This window comes from Phycodurus eques, chromosome 1, assembly GCF_024500275.1.
Source record: "Phycodurus eques isolate BA_2022a chromosome 1, UOR_Pequ_1.1, whole genome shotgun sequence".
Taxonomy (NCBI): Eukaryota; Metazoa; Chordata; class Actinopteri; order Syngnathiformes; family Syngnathidae; genus Phycodurus; species Phycodurus eques.
The window spans coordinates 21402663-21420273 of NC_084525.1; the positions used below are offsets into that span (position 1 = coordinate 21402663).

The 17611-nt window shown below is 41.9% G+C and overlaps 1 protein-coding gene across 1 annotated transcript; it reads left to right on the forward strand.

Annotated features, from left to right (window-relative positions):
* Window positions 1–6095: 6095 nt before the first annotated feature.
* Window positions 6096–17271, forward strand: chrm4a (cholinergic receptor, muscarinic 4a). The gene is made up of 6 exons (XM_061682763.1): window positions 6096–6667; window positions 9088–9242; window positions 9317–9521; window positions 12946–13029; window positions 14279–14548; window positions 16628–17271. The coding sequence occupies exons 1-6, from the start codon at window positions 6197–6199 to the stop codon at window positions 16871–16873; spliced, it is 1431 nt and encodes a 476-aa protein (XP_061538747.1). The 5' UTR covers window positions 6096–6196; the 3' UTR covers window positions 16874–17271.
* Window positions 17272–17611: the final 340 nt, after the last annotated feature.

A 17611-nucleotide genomic window follows, 5' to 3' on the forward strand; every position in this document is an offset into this window, starting at 1 on the left:
CTGCTTTTGGCCTACTATTATGGAATTAAACCTTACTACTAACCTCCTGTGCTGCACTAGTAATATTACTAGCCCCAATGAGTAGGCATGTGTCACGCACTAGTGGCTGTTTGAGCATTTATTCAATATCCTTGATATTCAGCTTAAGGTCCATGACATACGAGTATGCACTTTGTCCTCACTAGTAGGACACTTTTGGCATACTAGGACAACTACATTTTACTAGAGAGGCAAAACCGTGTACTAGTTGTCATTTCCACACTACTAGTACCACGAATGAAGTGCTAGATATTCATCCATCCATCCATCCATCCATTTTCTGAGCTGCTTTTCCTCACTAGGGTCGCGGGCGTGCTGGAGCCTATCCCAGCTGTCATCGGGCAGGAGGCGGGGTACACCCTGAACTGGTTGCCAGCCAATCGCAGGGCACATACAAACAAACAAACATTCGCACTCACATGCACACCTACGGCCAATTTAGAGGTGCTAGATATTAATTTTTAATTAAATTTAATCGGCACTAGTAGTACTAGTAGCACACAATTTTTAATTAGTGCATGATCATGTCACAGACATGCGGGGAAATGTTTGAAATTTTGGGGGGGGAAAAAAATGCAGTGTGTGTCTCTTCCATATTATCTGCCTCATTGCTTTAATAACATCCTTGTTTTGGGATAGTTTTGATCTTTTTCTACTGCCGCTTACATTGCAAGTGTAGTGCAAGGGCAGTTACCTCTGCTGAGACATCATCTTATTTAAATAAACCTCAGCTGCTGTGCAAATGCAAAACAACAAGGGGCCACAGGAACATTTTGTTCCAGGAACGACTGTACCGAACTAAACTTCCTGGTAATTTTGTTGAAGGGGGCCTATTAATGGCATGTGTCAAAAATGTGAATTCAGGAGGCATTTGTCATATTAAAATGTACTTCAATCTGGAATGCAGCTTTACATTTTCGTGACTGGTAATTTATTTAGTTGAACTGCTTCATCAACATACTGAACTAGAATAGGATGACCAGGATGTGGAGGGTCCAAGAGGATTTTCCATGCTCTTGTCTTAGTTCTGGCAGCGTGCAAGTCCTCAAGGGTGGGTAGGGGGGTACCGAGAATCCTTTCAGCAGTTTTGATTGTCCGTTGCAGTCGGAGTTTGTCCTTTTTTGTAGCAGCACCAAACCAGACTGATGGAAGAACACAGGACTGATACGATGACCGCTGTGTAGAACTGCCTCAACAGCTCTTGTGGCAGGCCGTGCTTCCTCAGAAGCCGCAGGAAGTACACCCTCTGCTGGGCCTTTTTGAGGATGGCGTTGAACTCCCACTTCAGGTCCTGAGAGACTGTAATAAGACTGTGTGAACTACCATCCTGTTTCAAATGCTCCACCATCAACCCAGTCCCCAGGATACCTGCAATCTCGGGTCTGAATGACTACAGGCCTGTCGCCTTGACATCTGTGGTCATGAAGTCTTTTGAACGCCTCGTGGAGGAAGTGGCTCGGGAGAGAGAAGTCTGGGCGTCCCTGCTAAAGCTACTACCCTTGTGACCAGCCCTCGGATAAGCGTCAGAAAATGGATGGATGGATGGATCGATAGCAGTGGTCTTAAATGTTATTTTCCCTGCTAGGAGAGTTGACGTGCTGCTTGTATTTAGGGAGTTCGTGGTTGAGTGTAGCTTTGTTAAAGACCCCGAGAATAATGAGGGGTGAGTCTGGGTGTTTTGTTTTTTTTCCCCAATTTCGTTTACTTGTTCAGCAAGCATTAGCAGTGAACCGGTCGCCAGCCAATCGCAGGGTACATATAAACAAACAATCATTCGCGCTCACATTCATACATCCATCCATCCATTATCTGTACCGCTTTATCCTCACAAGGGTTGCGGGCGTGCTGGAGCCTATCCCAGCCATCTTTGGGCAAGAGGCGGGGTACACGCTGAACTGGTTGCCAGCCAATCGGTGGGCAGCTCACATTCATACCTACGGGCAATTCAGAGTTTCCAATTAACCTACCACGCATGTTTTTGGGATGTGGGAAGAAACCGGAGTACCCGGAGAAAACCCACTCAGGCACGGGGTGAACATGCAAACTCCACGCCGGGATTTGAAAAAAAAATAAAAATAAAATAAATATATATATATATTAAAAAAAAATATATATATATATATATATATATATATATATATATATATATATGGGTTGATCATTTATAGCTGAATTGCATCCAACTACAGATTCCACTCTTAAAATTCTCTCTGACATTGTGTGTGAATGCAGAGAGATGCTGCTGACATGTTGATAATATTAATGGTAGGAATTGATTGACAACAAGGCAGTACTAGGTAGCAAAGAACAACTGTCCCAAATTAGTTGCACATTCTGTTCTTGGCTTTTTCTTTAGGCAAAGAACAAACGAAGAAAAAAAAAACGTATGTACTTTCTGCTGCAGTACAGTGTTGAACTGATTTGCAGTATTCAGTAAATTGCTGACTGCATCATTTACATACTGAACTTGGACTGTCAGCTTGACTGTTACAGAGTGCAGACATATTTTTTGGTTCCCAGTGACTGTGCACAGTAAAGATAATGCATGCATGGTTTTCTGTTTTCAGGCATCGTGTAGGAATTGCTGAGAAAAGCATTCACACTAATGCTATTGTGTATGAATTTTATTTGTTTCTGGAACTTTCTTATGTTGTTGAGGCATTTGTTATATATATATATAAAATGCGACCCCCCCCCCCCCCCACACACACACACACACACACACCACACACACAAAATAACGATTACAGCAATTATTTCCGCACGCAGTTACTTTGAGACTTTATCTAAAACACTGTGGTTGTGCAAACATTAAAAATAACAACAGAAAGCAAATACATAATGCTTGTATGCACGAATCAATAATTATCCTGAAGTTTAACAAATATAATGAAAAAAACGTAGCCCCCCCCCCCCATCCACCTTCATTACCCTCTGCCTCTCCATCTCCCGCTGACTTTGTTCTGCATTTATAATGGATTCACTGAATGTTATCACAAGAAACCAGTCTCATTGTTAGATTGCTTGGAATAACTTGACTCAGCATGTTCCAGAAAAAAATGGTACGCTGTGTATTGAAATAGCTGATAGCTACTTGTGTGACTTCAAAGCACCAAGTGAATACATTTATTGTTCAGAGTTGTTAATGTCAGCCGTATCGTAGTTTATTTGAGCTTTCCTTATAAATTCAGCTTTTAGCCATCGCACAGTTGAAAATAAACTGATTTCCAAAACGCCGCAAGACCACTTGGGGTTCTGCAGGTTTAAATGGCTGTTGACCCATTTCACATCATTAGCGGCCTCTCCTTTATACTACTAAACTATTTTCCTTACTAAATATTACTTTGGTCATCACTACTTGTGTAGCATTGTGCAAGTTTATTATACTGTATTTTAAAATCTCACAATGCTCTGTTTTTGGTGAACATTTATATTGGCGAAAAAAAAAAATGGTTACTACATTCAACTGGAAAATTCCGATTTATAGTAGTAGTAGTACCACAAATTATGATGACAGTAACTGAAGAACATTTACCTTAAAGTCCATCTATCCGTTTTCCTCCGCTGATCTGAGGTCGGGTCACAGGGCAGCAGCTTAAGCAGGGAAGCGCAGACTTCCCTCTCCCCAGCCACTTCTTCAAGCTCTTCCAGGGGGGATGCCCAGCCGTGAGATGTAGTCCCCCCAACATGTCCTGGGTCATCGCCGGGGCCTTCTCCTGGCGGGACGTGCCCGGAACACCTCACCAGGGAGGCGTCCAGGGGGCATCCTAACCAGCTGCCCGAGCCACCTCATCTGGCTCCTCTCAATGCGTAAGAGCAGCGGCTCGACTCTGAGCCCCTCCCGGATGAACGAGCTTCTCACCCTATCACTAAGGGAGAGCCCGGACACCCTGAAGAGGAAACTCATTTCGGCCGTTTGTAACCGCCATCTTTTGGTCACAACCCCCAGTTTGTGTCCATAGGTGAGGGTGGTAACGTAGATCGATCGGTAAATCGAGAACTTTGCCTTTCGGCTTAGCTCCTTCTTCACCACAACGGACGGATAGAAAGTCTGCATCACCGTGGATGCTGCACCGATCCGCCTATCAATCTCCCCCTCCATTCTTTCCTCATTCGTGAACAAGACCGCAAGATACTTGAACTTGTCCACTTGGGGCAGGATCTCTTCGTCGACCCGGAGAGGGCACTCCACCCTTTTCCGACTGAAGACCATGGTCTCAGATTTGGAGGTGCTGATTTTCATCCCATTACCTTAAAGTGTCAATGTTATCACTTTAACAAATACAGTGGTACCTTGACTTATGAGTTTAATTCATTATGTCACCTTAAAGACAACTGTTTCTGTGGTCCAAAAAACAATGGTGCTCTAAACAATGTGTTACAGTAAACACCAGCACAGGGGGGTTCGCGACTGAGCCCTGCCGTGAATAGCAAAAAATGCCAGCAATTGATGCCGCCCTTATGCCAATATTAATAGTTCAAACCATAAATATAACACAGTGATGCCAAAACTGTTTAATATAATTTCAAATTGATTTTGCATTACTTGCAAAAATAAAGGCTTACAGATGATTTGTTTTCGAAAAATGCAGTACGCATGTAGGATGCACACGCAGTGAAAACTCCCCGTATTTCCACTAACCACCCAGGCTAAACTTTGCTCCTCCCTGACATACATTTTCAGAAAGTCGAATCTCCTAACCTTTATATCACCTCACCTTAACCTTGGTAGAAAATGTGCTTCCTTTCAAACATAGGAAAAGACAGCACTTTTTAAAATGATTTTGACTCCACTTTTCCGAACCAACGTTATTGATTGCGGCAAGTATTGCTGATGCAAGTCTCTCGCATGAAACTGTGGGAAACAATTTTGGTGGCCTGTTGCTTTAGATATAGCTGCTGTAGAGGATTATGAGTAACACATATCTTCTTTCCTTTCATGAAGGTTATTCAGGAGTAATCTTTGCTAAAGGTGGGCTAATGGTCACCTCCACACCTTTACTAAGGATTTTTATAATTCGATCAACCTTACCTCCAAGAACCTCCGGGTCATTTTGCCTGGATAGGAAAGAAAAGGAAAGTTACTTATCAAAAACTAGAATCCGAAGATGCCTTGATTTTGAACAGTCAATATGTATCATTTCAACATACTTCCTTGACATTAATTACTACTTTTCTATTAGCCAGGGATTTGGGGGTGTGGGCAGAACTTTTTCCCAATCGAAATAGAATTTAGATTACAATTACTATTTCTAGAAATGGGAGTGGCGTTGTTACCCGCCACTGGCGGAAATTCACCCGCATTTGGTGGTTGTTAATGTCAAATCCTGGTAAGTATTTTGCAGTTCCGTTTTTTTTTCTGGAGCAGAGGGGTAGACGGTACTCGAGTAGTGTTGTGTCATTCGTGAACAACTTGTTCAACCAAACAAAACCTTTGAGTGAGCCTACTGAATGGAATTATTTAATAGTTTCCTTCTTTTCTAAGTTCAATTGAGCTCAGCCACGAGCATGTACCGCATGAGACACTCACCCGCAATCAGAGACACTTCCAGTGCGGCATTCAGCGCAGAGGGCATTTTGTGGGCATTTTGTGGGCATCGACGGTCCATCAGAATAAGTCTTTACATAAACCGGTCTACGGTGCAAAAAATATTGGGGACCGCTGCCCAAGAGGACTGCGCCAAATCAGCTGATAGCACGTTCCCACACTCTTAAGTCCTGAAGTGCATCCAGTCAGGGTCAGCACCAAACAACAACCACCAGTGCTCCTTTGAGAACCCGACCAAACTTGTTGTCTGTACCTCTGATCCACAGTAAAAGAAATAGTAGGTGAATTGGTAAATACCAAATCGTAAATAGGCTGGGGTTGACTCTTATTGTGAGATTTTTCAATTACAGCCAAGGTCTGCACCATACCAATAGAAATTCCATATGAACTGATTTATATTTTTTCCTTAAAGACCTTGCACTAGATAGAGTCTTTCTGTTCATCTGACAGTATTGATTTCTCTCTTGCTGCTCTCCTCCAGGATCCTCAGTCAACAAGTCCAGTGACCTGTTGGCCAATGCAACATGCAACGTGTCCACAAATGATTCAACATTCTGCTCGCCAGCGGACGATGGCACAGGAGCTGCGAGTCCGTACAAGGCAGTCGAGATGTTTTTTATCGCCCTGGTCACTGGGTCGCTGAGCCTTGTGACCGTCACAGGGAACATTTTAGTCATGCTGTCCATCAAAGTCAACCGCCACTTACAAACTGTCAATAACTATTTCTTGTTCTCATTGGCATGCGCTGACCTGATCATTGGTGTGTTCAGCATGAATTTATACACTGTTTATATCATTGTTGGATACTGGCCTCTTGGGCCCGTGGTCTGTGACCTGTGGCTTGCTTTAGATTACGTAGTCTCCAACGCATCAGTGATGAACCTGTTGATTATTAGTTTTGATCGTTACTTCTGTGTGACCAAACCCCTCACATACCCTGCGAGAAGGACCACTAAAATGGCGGGGTTGATGATTGCGGCAGCCTGGATCTTATCCTTCATCCTTTGGGCCCCCGCCATCTTGTTCTGGCAGTTCATCGTTGGGCAGAGGACTGTGCCACCTGGAGAATGTTACATTCAGGTACACACAAAAAAATGACTTTTTTGGAAGACATGCCCTGAATGAAATGGTTTTTTTTGGAGGGCTTCTTGACAAATTATTTTAAATTATTTTGGACACACAGATCAAATCCACACACCTGCACGAACAGAGAATAGAGTCCTAATTAGTCCTATAAAAAGTAAAAATATTACAAGAAAATTATGAAAAAAAGTTCTCTTTGAATAAAATCGCAATAATTCAAGAAAAAATGCCATACGTATGTGAGAATATAGTGTTCCATCCATCCATTTTCTGAGCCGCTTCTCCTCACTAGGGTCGCGGGCGTGCTGGAGCCTATCCCAGCTGTCATCGGGCAGGAGGCGGGGTACACCCTGAACTGGTTGCCAGCCAATCGCAGGGCACATATAAATGAACAACAATTCGCATTCACATTCACACCTATGGGTAATTTAGAGTCTTCAATTAACCTACCATGCATGTTTTTGGGATGTGGGAGGAAACCAGAGTGCTCGTAAAAAACCCCACACAGGCGAGAACATGCAAACTCTACACAGGCGGGGCCGGGGATTGAACCCAGGTCCTCAGAACTGTGAGGCACACGCTCTAACCAGTCGTCCACCGTGCTGCCAGAATATAACGTTATTACAGCTATTTTTGATAAGATTAAAAAAGTATGAGGAAATTATTAGGAATATTACAAGAAAAAAACTTGACTTAACTTTTAAAGAATAAAGCCATAATATTCTAATAATATATGTTTAAGATGTGCATGAGGAATTAAGAGTCAATAATATTAGCAGCTAAGAAAAGGACGGTTGAAGAGATTGTCTGTAGAGGCTACAGTGCAAGTAAATCCATATTAGGCATCGGCCGGTATCAGATTCTGATGGTACGATAACCGTGACTAAAAATATTGCGGTATTACGGTATCACAGTACTGCAAATACAGTTCCGAATTGTATTTTTTGGAAATGTTTGGGCAAAAAATGTTTTTCCTTTGAATGCATTCCGTATGTACATTCGTAAAGGAAATAAACAATCGAATTTTTCGAAATGAAGTCAAAATGTAGTACATCAGTAAAAGTAGTTATTTCTTAGAATATGAGTAGCTACTTCAATGCTTTGCAAAGTAACATCAGAGTGAAAACAAACTCATGTTAGCCATGCTAGTTCGCTAGTTAGCCACCTCGGTACCGAGTCTATAGTATTGACAGTATTTCACCAATTGTAGATTCCTAACTCTCCTAGCTGGTTGCAAACGTTCATTTACCTTGAATTTGTCAGAGAGTGATGCCAAAAATACGATACTGGACTGGAAGTATTGCCTCCACTAGCAGCCACTCTTCATCACCATGTTTTGTATATCCTTTCTCTTCCAAGCTGCAGTAACCCAAAAAAATTGTCTGTATAGTCGTGCCAGTCAGTGTGAACTGGTCAATGTGACTGTACAAACTTTGGTATCTCAACCAAAAGTGTTATTAGCAAATAGTTAAATGCCTTACCCAATAAAAAGAGTAAGGAAAAGATTGAGGCTGCTTTTCACAATGACCATACAAGCCAGCATCTTGCCAGCTTTTTACCGGGACCAAATATGAGATGGGAGTGTTGAAGTCAACATTAGAATTTGCGGGCCTCTACAAAGTATCAGCAGCATTTTCGAATTCCGCACAGGAACAATAAAGTATCTACCTATCAACCGGAGGCGGAACGTTATGAGCCACGACCAGTGTGAAGTTTAACACCAAAGGCTCCCTGTTCCTGTGATTGGCTGGCTACCAGTTCAGGGTGTAGCCCGCCTCTCGCCCAAAGTCAGCTAGGATGGGCTCCTGCACGCCTGCAACATTAGTGAGGATAAGCGCTACAGAAAATGGATGGATCGATGGCTCACTGTCCGCCAACCTTTGCGCCGAAAGTACCACGCAGCTAATGATGTTAATTGAGCCACCCGCATCAGCTTTGTGAACTCACATTTCAGACACAGCGATATCCGGCTTTTGCAAGTTCTTTTCTGAAAAACAACCGAATAAATCCAGGCACTACTGTTGCGTTCGGGTAACAATTTGAACATTCAATAATTAAACGTAATATTTAGGACTTTTTTTCCCAGAAAACAATACAACTTTAATCTTGTAAGCCATAACATTTTGACTTTCATTCATTTTTTTTAACGATTACAGCAATTGTTCCTGGAAATGTAAAAAAATAAAAATAATAATAATAATAATAATAATAATTATAATGTGGCCGTATTACAGTACTCTTTCATAACAAAGAGAGGGACAATGCTTTTGAGTTTTTGTTTTTAACAGCATCTTGTAATATTTGTCAGTTGTGGAGCAGTCCATTGTGCTGAAATTTCTCTTTGACTGTAAACCTTTTAGAAAAAAAATCGATGTATCGAAGAGATGATAAAAAGATGTCTCTGTATTTTTGTCCAGTTCCTGTCGAACCCTGCGGTGACCTTTGGCACTGCAATAGCGGCGTTCTATCTGCCAGTCATAATTATGACCGTGCTGTACATCCACATCTCACTGGCATCAAGGAGCAGGGTTTCCAAACATAAACCAGACAAGAAAGAGAAGAAAGGCTCAAAGTAAAATTCTAATTTGGCAAAAAAATTAGGAATATTTGTCTGTATATATTCATCATACCGTCATATTTTCCCAGAACACCCAGCATGACGAAGAGTCACATGCGAAAACAAAACAACAACAATGAAAGCAGTCCTCGGAAGAGTCCTCAATTGACTCCCAAGCTCAGTTTGGACTCGACAACCACTGTTGATGAGGCTGTGAAGAACGGCAGGGCGGGTGCAGCCAAATCAGGTGGACCACAGATGCCAGCTCAACCCAGTCCTGGGCTCACAACACAGGTACGTCTAATGTCTGTCTGTCTTTCTGTCTGTCTACAGGATCTCACAAACATAAATACACCTCTCACATTTTAGTAAATATTGTATTATATCTTTTTATGCATCAACACTGAAGAAATGACACTTTGCTACAATTTGAAGTATTCAGTGTCCAGCTTGTATAACTGCAAATTGACTCTACCCTCAAAATAACTCACCACACAGCTATTAGTGTCTAAACCACTGGCAACAAAAGTGAGTACACCCCTAAGTTTTCACTTTAGCCCAATTAACGATTGGGTGTGAATGGGGAGCAGGTGTGTTAAATTTCGTGCTATCACCCTTACACGCTCTCATACTGGTCTACTATCTTCTGTGTTGCATGCTGGTGGTTTAGTTGTCGAGCACGATGTGGGATTTCTTTCCCCCCTACTTGTTGTTGGTATGATCTGAGTGTTTATGTCGGTGTCCTTCGTGGTTATTTTCCATCCACCCTAACCCCAACCCTAACAAACGCATTTTTTTTTAATCCCACTGAACTAAGCAATAGTAGCAGCTCATCTAAAAAAATCAAAATCTAAAAAAGAGGGAAAATATCTTTAAAAGGAGTGTTTAGTTGATGATTATTGGTGTGATGTGATTTGTAAATCAGACACTGACAAGGAGCACAATTGACGCTATTTGCTGATAATTTAATTATAATATTAGAGAGCATATTCTCTGCGCCCTTTGCACAATGGTCATTGAGCCGGACTATTGTTCTATTAGTCATTTCACACTGCTCTAATTGCTGGAGGACTGCATCTGTTTGCACAATTGTCAAAAAATAATATAAAATACAATAAACAATAAATAAAAAAAATTTAAATGAAAAAAAAAGACAGAAAATTGTACCGGCATTACCACATTACTGGTAACCTTTTATTGCTCAGTGACTGTGTTTTTTATGTCTTTAAGTCTCAAAAGTATTTTATGTCAATTGACCGTCTGTTGTCGTACTAGAGCAGCTCCAACTACCGAAGACAAATTCCTTGTGTTTTTGACATACTTGGCAAATAAAGATGATTCTTATTCTGATTCTGATATTCATCAGGCGCTGTGAATATAATTTTCATTAGGACTTCAGTTGTAAATACTCATAAATTAATGATGCTACATACTGTCTTGAAATATCACCATTTGTCACCTTGAGACTTTCTGAGTCCTAGGATGCACATGTCTGGAAACAATGAGTCCCAGTCCTGGAACAACAAGTCCCTGCAACTTATCATCACAAAGTACAGAAACAGTTAATCCTCCACTATATGACGGTTGTTGCGTTGTGGTCTCGCTATATTGGAGATTTTTATTTGTACAATTTGTACGATATTTTTGTGTTGTCCATTGCTCTTGCTCTCTCTCAATATATGTTTCAGCCTGCCACGATAGCAAATTTTTTAGGATTATACATTTTCCCCAAACTATCACGATAAATTATAGTATTGATGCGTTTTTTTTTTTTTTCAAATGCCATTGATATAATGATTTTATAGAGCACAATAATTCAAGTACATCATTTTTAAGAACAATTAACTTTCAATTATAAAGAACATTGGCATTGTAATGTATAAAAATACATTAAATATCTTAGATAAATAAAAAACAGACTCAGGCTCTGTTTGCAAAAATTTTACTTCAACAATTATTAAGCATTTGGCACATACAGTAGGTATAGAGTTATTAACCCACTAAAGAGGCCAAAGAAATGTCTTAAAGACTGCCAAATTTGAATGAATTCAAACAAACAAACAAACAAAAAAAGTAGGAACTCAAAAGCAATTGGGCTTTGTCACTGTTTTTAGATGCCATACATCTTAATATCACTGTTATTTTTTTTAGTCTTTATTTTGTTTATTGTATAAATGTTGTCGTGTTATGTACTCTATAATTTCTGCTACCTCTTGACTTTTGCAAAGGACATTTTATCGCTCAATAGGCTTTTACCTGGTTAAGTAGAGGAAAAATAAAATGTAAAATTAGGCCCGCCCTCAAGCTGTGATTGTGACGTGAGACCTTCACCTGTCAATCAAATGACGCTGCAATTGAGTTCGCTAGATGCTGTGTGCCGCTGTGGTTATGGTTTATAAACAGTTAACTTTGCCATGTGTGTGTGTGTGTATTATGTGGAAACACACAACCGGCTCTGAGTGGTCACGTTTTAATGATGGTCGAGTGAGCATTTTTGCTCCAGTCCTTAGCTTGTTAGCTCGCAGGCTAGCGAACGTAATAAACAGTTAACTTTCCCTTTGTCCCAGTTGTGTGCATCTACGGAGCAAATGGCGTTCTTGCTGCGTCGTCGGCGGCGGGGTGAATGTCACCACAACAATGAAAATGTATCGCGCCCAGAAAAAAAAACTCCTGTGTCCGTTGTATGGAACAATAATCCACCCTACTCTGCCTCTGATTGGCCAGCACCAAGACAGTATTTGTAGTTTTGATTCGCTGTGTGAGGAAGCTCGTCACCTACACCTACACGTGCACGCACGCACACACACACACACACACACACACACACACACACATATACGTACGGCGAGTCTTAAACCACGCGTCTACGGACGCATGTTAAGTACGCTTCATGGGTCCCTGCTCATTTTTTTGCGTCTCAGACGCGGGATGCACATCAAATGAGATCTCTGCTTTATTATATTCATTAGGTTTTCAGGATAATTTTAACTCTAGTAATTCAAAGATTATCATCAACCCCACCCCAAAAACAAAAAGCCAGTTACAGTATATGGTGTCCGTTTTCTCTGTTCTTGCGGTATGTGACTGTTTAAAAAGATGCACAGTGTTTCGGAGTTTAGCTGGGTGCGTGTGCTTGTGGACAAGTTTACGTTGTTGAATTATTGTATTTTCTCTGTGCGTGTTGCACTGTTGTGAACAGACCTTTTAAAAAACGCTCACCCACAGACTTTCTGGACACAACGACTGGCATGGACCAGTCCCATTGTGCACTGGACAGGCAATTTGTTGTTAATGCTAAAACCAACTGTTTCGATTTGGATGTTGGTTAAATTCTCTTGATTCAGGAAAGCCTTTTTAAAGGTTTGGCCTTGATTTTCTTTTCTTTTGGCTTTCGTGTTTGTTGTCACGTTTGGGTGTTTCTCGACAGCACGGCTGCCCTGCATTAGGACAGCTGTACTATATAGGATGAAGTCAAAATGTTTTCTGTGACAGCACCCACCCACATTAGCATTTCGGGTCCAAAGACTTCTTCTTGCTCATCTTCCTTTTATTGAATGTGTTTGACGGCAGGTTAGTCATGCATCTCAGTTGGTCGATTAAGTGTATGAGTACTTCAATTGTAAGCCTTGACTGTCCGTCACGTGCACATTACTCGAATCGTGCAGTCCAAATCTGTCTGGCTGTCAAACCCTCAACATATCTGTCTTATCTCATCTAGGAGGAAAAGGAGAGCTCCAATGATTCGTCCACAGCCTTTATTCCCCCAACAGAACCAAAGGCAAGCAATGATGCGATATGTGAGGTACGCCTTTTACTGTTTTCCTTCTTTGTAATGATGTCCTTACTTTACTATTTTGCCCTATAAAACAGTGTTCCCCAACGTTCTTTGCACCGCGGACTGGTTAGGTGTCGGCAATTTTCTCACGGACCGGCTGTGGTGGCACGCACGCACGCACGCACGCTCACTTGCCTCGCTTCTGCTTCCTCCTTCGCCGTTCGTGGTGCGTCCACTGTGGGCGCGATGCAGGAGTCGGGGTCGGAGTTATTGTAGGCAGCCAGACCAGACTGCAGTTCCGTAGCTCCTCAATGAGAGTAGACTCTGAACTCCGTAAAAGTAGTTCTGCCTGTGTCGAGCAGGAACCTCCGACTGTATCTGTATCAGATATTTTAACTCGGACTCCTGATATAGTGTTGTTTCGTTCAAAACAAACTCATCATTTCAGTCAACGTAATGAACTGAATTGGTTCATGAAATGATTTCGTTCTTTGAGCTTTCCCGCCGTCGGACCGGCGTAAACAGAAGCGTTCGAGCCGGCTCGGACCGGAAACGGAAACGGAAGCGTTCTGTGCAGTCTCGACGTGTCATATGAGACGCGTAGCCGGTACGGCGGAGAAGATCCGGACAATTTTCAAAATAAAACACTTTGACACTAGAATTGCAATACAACAGAAATTACATAAATAGGTCATTATTTCTCTGCGGCCCGGTAACAAATGCCTCACGGCCCGGTACCGGTCCGCGGACCGGTGGTTGCTATAAAGTGCCAGTAACTGTGTACGCCGAAAAGTCATTTCTCATGACATAACATCTTAGACTGATACAGCCACATTTAAGGGAGCCAGGGAGGCTTAAAGGGAACAAAGTCTAATACAATGTAATAATGAGCAGGAACCTCCTGCTCTCCATGAGATTGATTTGACATTTTTTCAAACCAAATATTGATCTTACGCTGGATAGGAATGTAGTGGTGGAGAACTAACTGGTTAGCATTGGCAGAGTTTTCAGAGACCCTCTCATACAATCTGTCTGAGCTTGAGCTATTTGGCAAAGAAGAATGGACAAAAATGTCAGTCCTGAAATGTAGAGTGCTGGTAGAGACCCCCAGAAGACAGACAGGTTTTTCTACAAAGTATTAGTGGACCCAACTAACTGTTAGTATGTTTAGTGCTTCTAAAAACAATGGCAGAAAACAAAATAAACCGAAGCAGCTCTGTGAAAGCAACTTTTATCATCAATAACAAAACCTTCTCTCTCTTTTTTTTGTTACAAGGCTCCAACTAATTCTAACCCAGTTCCAGCAAGTTTGACAAATCCTCCCATGTCCAAAATCAATTCCACCTCAAGGTGGTCTAAGATAAAGATCGTGACCAAGCAGGCTGGGGATGAATGCATCACAGCACTAGAGATCGTCCCGCCCGGGGAGGGAGCCGACAGGCATTCCATCCCGATCAGCCGCCCCAGGACGGTGGCAAGGAAGTTCGCGAGCATCGCTCGGAGCCAAGTGAAGCGGAAAAGACAGATGGCCGCGAGGGAAAAGAAAGTATGTTTTTTGGGTCTTAAGTGATTTACAGCATTTGAAATAGCGTTGGCTACTGGTGAGGTCATATACTTTGCTGCTGTGTCATCTTCAAGAACAGAACAGAGCCAAACGGAGACAATGCAAAATCATTTCAAGCTTTAGGATGCAGGGTGCTGGCGCACAAGTAATAATGTCAGGTTTCTAGCACACCTGGTTAATGTCAAGGGGGAAATGTTAACCCTTTACTCGACGAGACAGGCAAAGCACTTTGAGAAGAATGAGAGTTACAATGTAATAAAAACTTGCATGCCAGAAGACAGTTCAAGTACAACCTGGTGGCTGCTTTTCTTAGAAGAGTTTATTTCTCCTTAGACAAAGTCATATACAGTTTGCACCCATGAATAGGCAGTTATCATCTGCTTCATGCAACTGGCACCCCCCCAACCACAGTCATCTTGCTTTGTTTTTCAGCAAAGTGATAACATACTAATATCATAATTTCTTATCCTTAAAACAAAAGCTTATGCGAGGCGATAATTAACATAGAATACATTTTAGAAGTGCAGAGGCATATATTTATCTTTCAGCCATCCATCCATTTTCTTTCTTGGTCCAGGGACTGTGAGAAAATGTTGAAGGTCGCAGCTTGATGAGGCCTTCAGGACCACATCTACCGGAAATAGCCTAAGTGTCAAAACAACTCACATTCTGTACTTTAGTATGAAATTCTTCTTGGCAGTACATGGAGTTTCAATATGGATTTGTAGTAGGTTTTTCGTTTCTTCGTTTATTTGTGCTGCCTCTTCCAAAATGGCCAGTGTGGTCCATCCATCCATCCATCCATCCATCCATCCATCCATCCATTTTCTGAGCCGCTTCTCCTCACTAGGATCACGGGCGTACTGGAGCCTATCCCAGCTATCATCGGGCAGGAGTCGGGGTACACCCTGAACTGGTTGCCAGCCAATCGCATGGCACATATAAACAAACAACCATTCGCATGCACATTCACACCTAGGGGCAATTTAGAGTTGTCAATTAACCTAGCATGCATGTTTTTGGGATGTGGGAGGAAACCGGAGTGCCCGGAGAAAACCCACGCAGGCACGGGGAGAACATGCAAACTCCACACAGGCGGGGCCGGGGATTGAACCCCGGTCCTCAGAACTGTGAGGCAGACGCTCTAACCAGTCTTCCACCGTGCCAGTGTGGTGTTAAGTGGTTATTATATCTGTCTCACAATTTTGAGGTTGGGGGTTCCAATCCGGGTTCTTGCCAACCTGTGTGCAGTTTGCATGTTTTTCCCGTGCTTGCGTGGGTTTCCTCCAGGTACTCCTTTTTCCTCCCACATCCCAAAAACATGCATGTTAGGGTCATTGAAGACTCTAAATTGTCTGTAGGTGTGAATGTGACAGTAAACGGTTGTTTGTCTGTATGAGTGGCCGGCGACCAGTCCAGAGTGTACCCTGCAAGTCAGCTGGGATAGGCACTCGTCCGTGACCATAATGAGGATAAACAATATAGAAAATGGATGGCTGGATCTTCAAAGTAATAAGTTCAATCAATCAAGGAAATGTACAGATATTTGCGTGAAAAAAATACTCTGATTCGATATTAAAAGTAGAAGCATTGAACGAAAAAGTACAGACCCTGAAATGTTCGAAAGCACAAAGACTATTTTTTGTCAATGCCTGTTGTGATTGAACTTGGCACAGTGGGGCGAAAAAACTCTGGCTAAAATATAATTTCAAAATATGTTTTCATTTGAAAGATATAGACATTACTTGTCCTGGTGTGTTTATGTTTCTATATGTGCAATACTGGATGGTTGTAGGATGAAAGACACGATTTACTTTAGATCTCATTGAATATATTTTCAAAGTTTTGTGTGGTATCTGTAAAAACAAGCAGTCTTTGATAGTGTTCACTGGAATGAACTGCAAAACTTTCTCAAATCTTCTCCATACTTTCCTCCAGCCTATTCAATGAAAACAACACTGCTCCCCTGGACAGTAGAAATGATTGAAAGCCTTCTTTGCTCTTCTCTTGCGTTTGATTTCCTTCTTTTTCTTTAATCTCTTATATTTGCTCTCCTGTTAGGTGACCAAGACGATTTTTGCCATCTTGCTTGCTTTCATCATTACTTGGACCCCCTATAATGTCATGGTGCTGATCTCCACCTTCTGCCAGTCGTGCGTTCCTGACACCGTGTGGGCCATCGGCTACTGGCTGTGCTACGTCAACTCCACCATCAACCCGGCTTGTTACGCCCTCTGCAATGCCACGTTCAAAAAGACTTTTAAAAACCTGCTGCTGTGCCAATACAAGAACATTGGCACAAGATAAGTGGAGAGGACTGAGGCTGCAGGGAAAGAAGAGGGTGCGAAGGATGGAGGTATTTGAAAGCTGGCCTGCTACAGACTTTTACAGTGGAGAAGCAGACACGATTTATGTTGCAAATAAAGGAAAATTGAGGCCTAAATCCTCCAGCTCCCCCCATAAATTGAACAAAATCTTGAGGAGAAAAATGATTTAATCAAATCTGCTGTGGGGGGAGCAGGAAGGACAATAATTAATATTGGTGAATTGATGGAGGGTTACATTAGAATGACAATACTCATGAATGAGTGTAAAATACTGAGGGGAAGGACATGATTGGAGGGTGGAAGGAATGTTTTGTGGACTGAGGTTGGATTAAGGAATGAATAATAAACAACAGTGTTGTGTGAATGGATGGTTTATGTACAGTGGATGTAAGAATGGTATATACAAGACAGATGGATAATGATGGTGTGAAAATCAAATTAACTGACCAAAGATATTTGGAAAGATCCCACTATTAATTTTTATAGAGCTGTTTGACTTGATTGTCAGAGATTAGTCATGAATTCTATTTACAATCATTCCGTAACGTCTTTATTCTACTCAAGCCAACATGGTGGGTGTGAAAATTGATTGCGGACTATTAAGATTAACTTCATTCAATTAGGGAAAAGTCTAAGGAACTGAGACGTGTGCGGTCAAGAAACCTCAAGCCAAGGAAACGCCGCGGTTATTTCCCAATATCACTCGCTATTGTGTCTA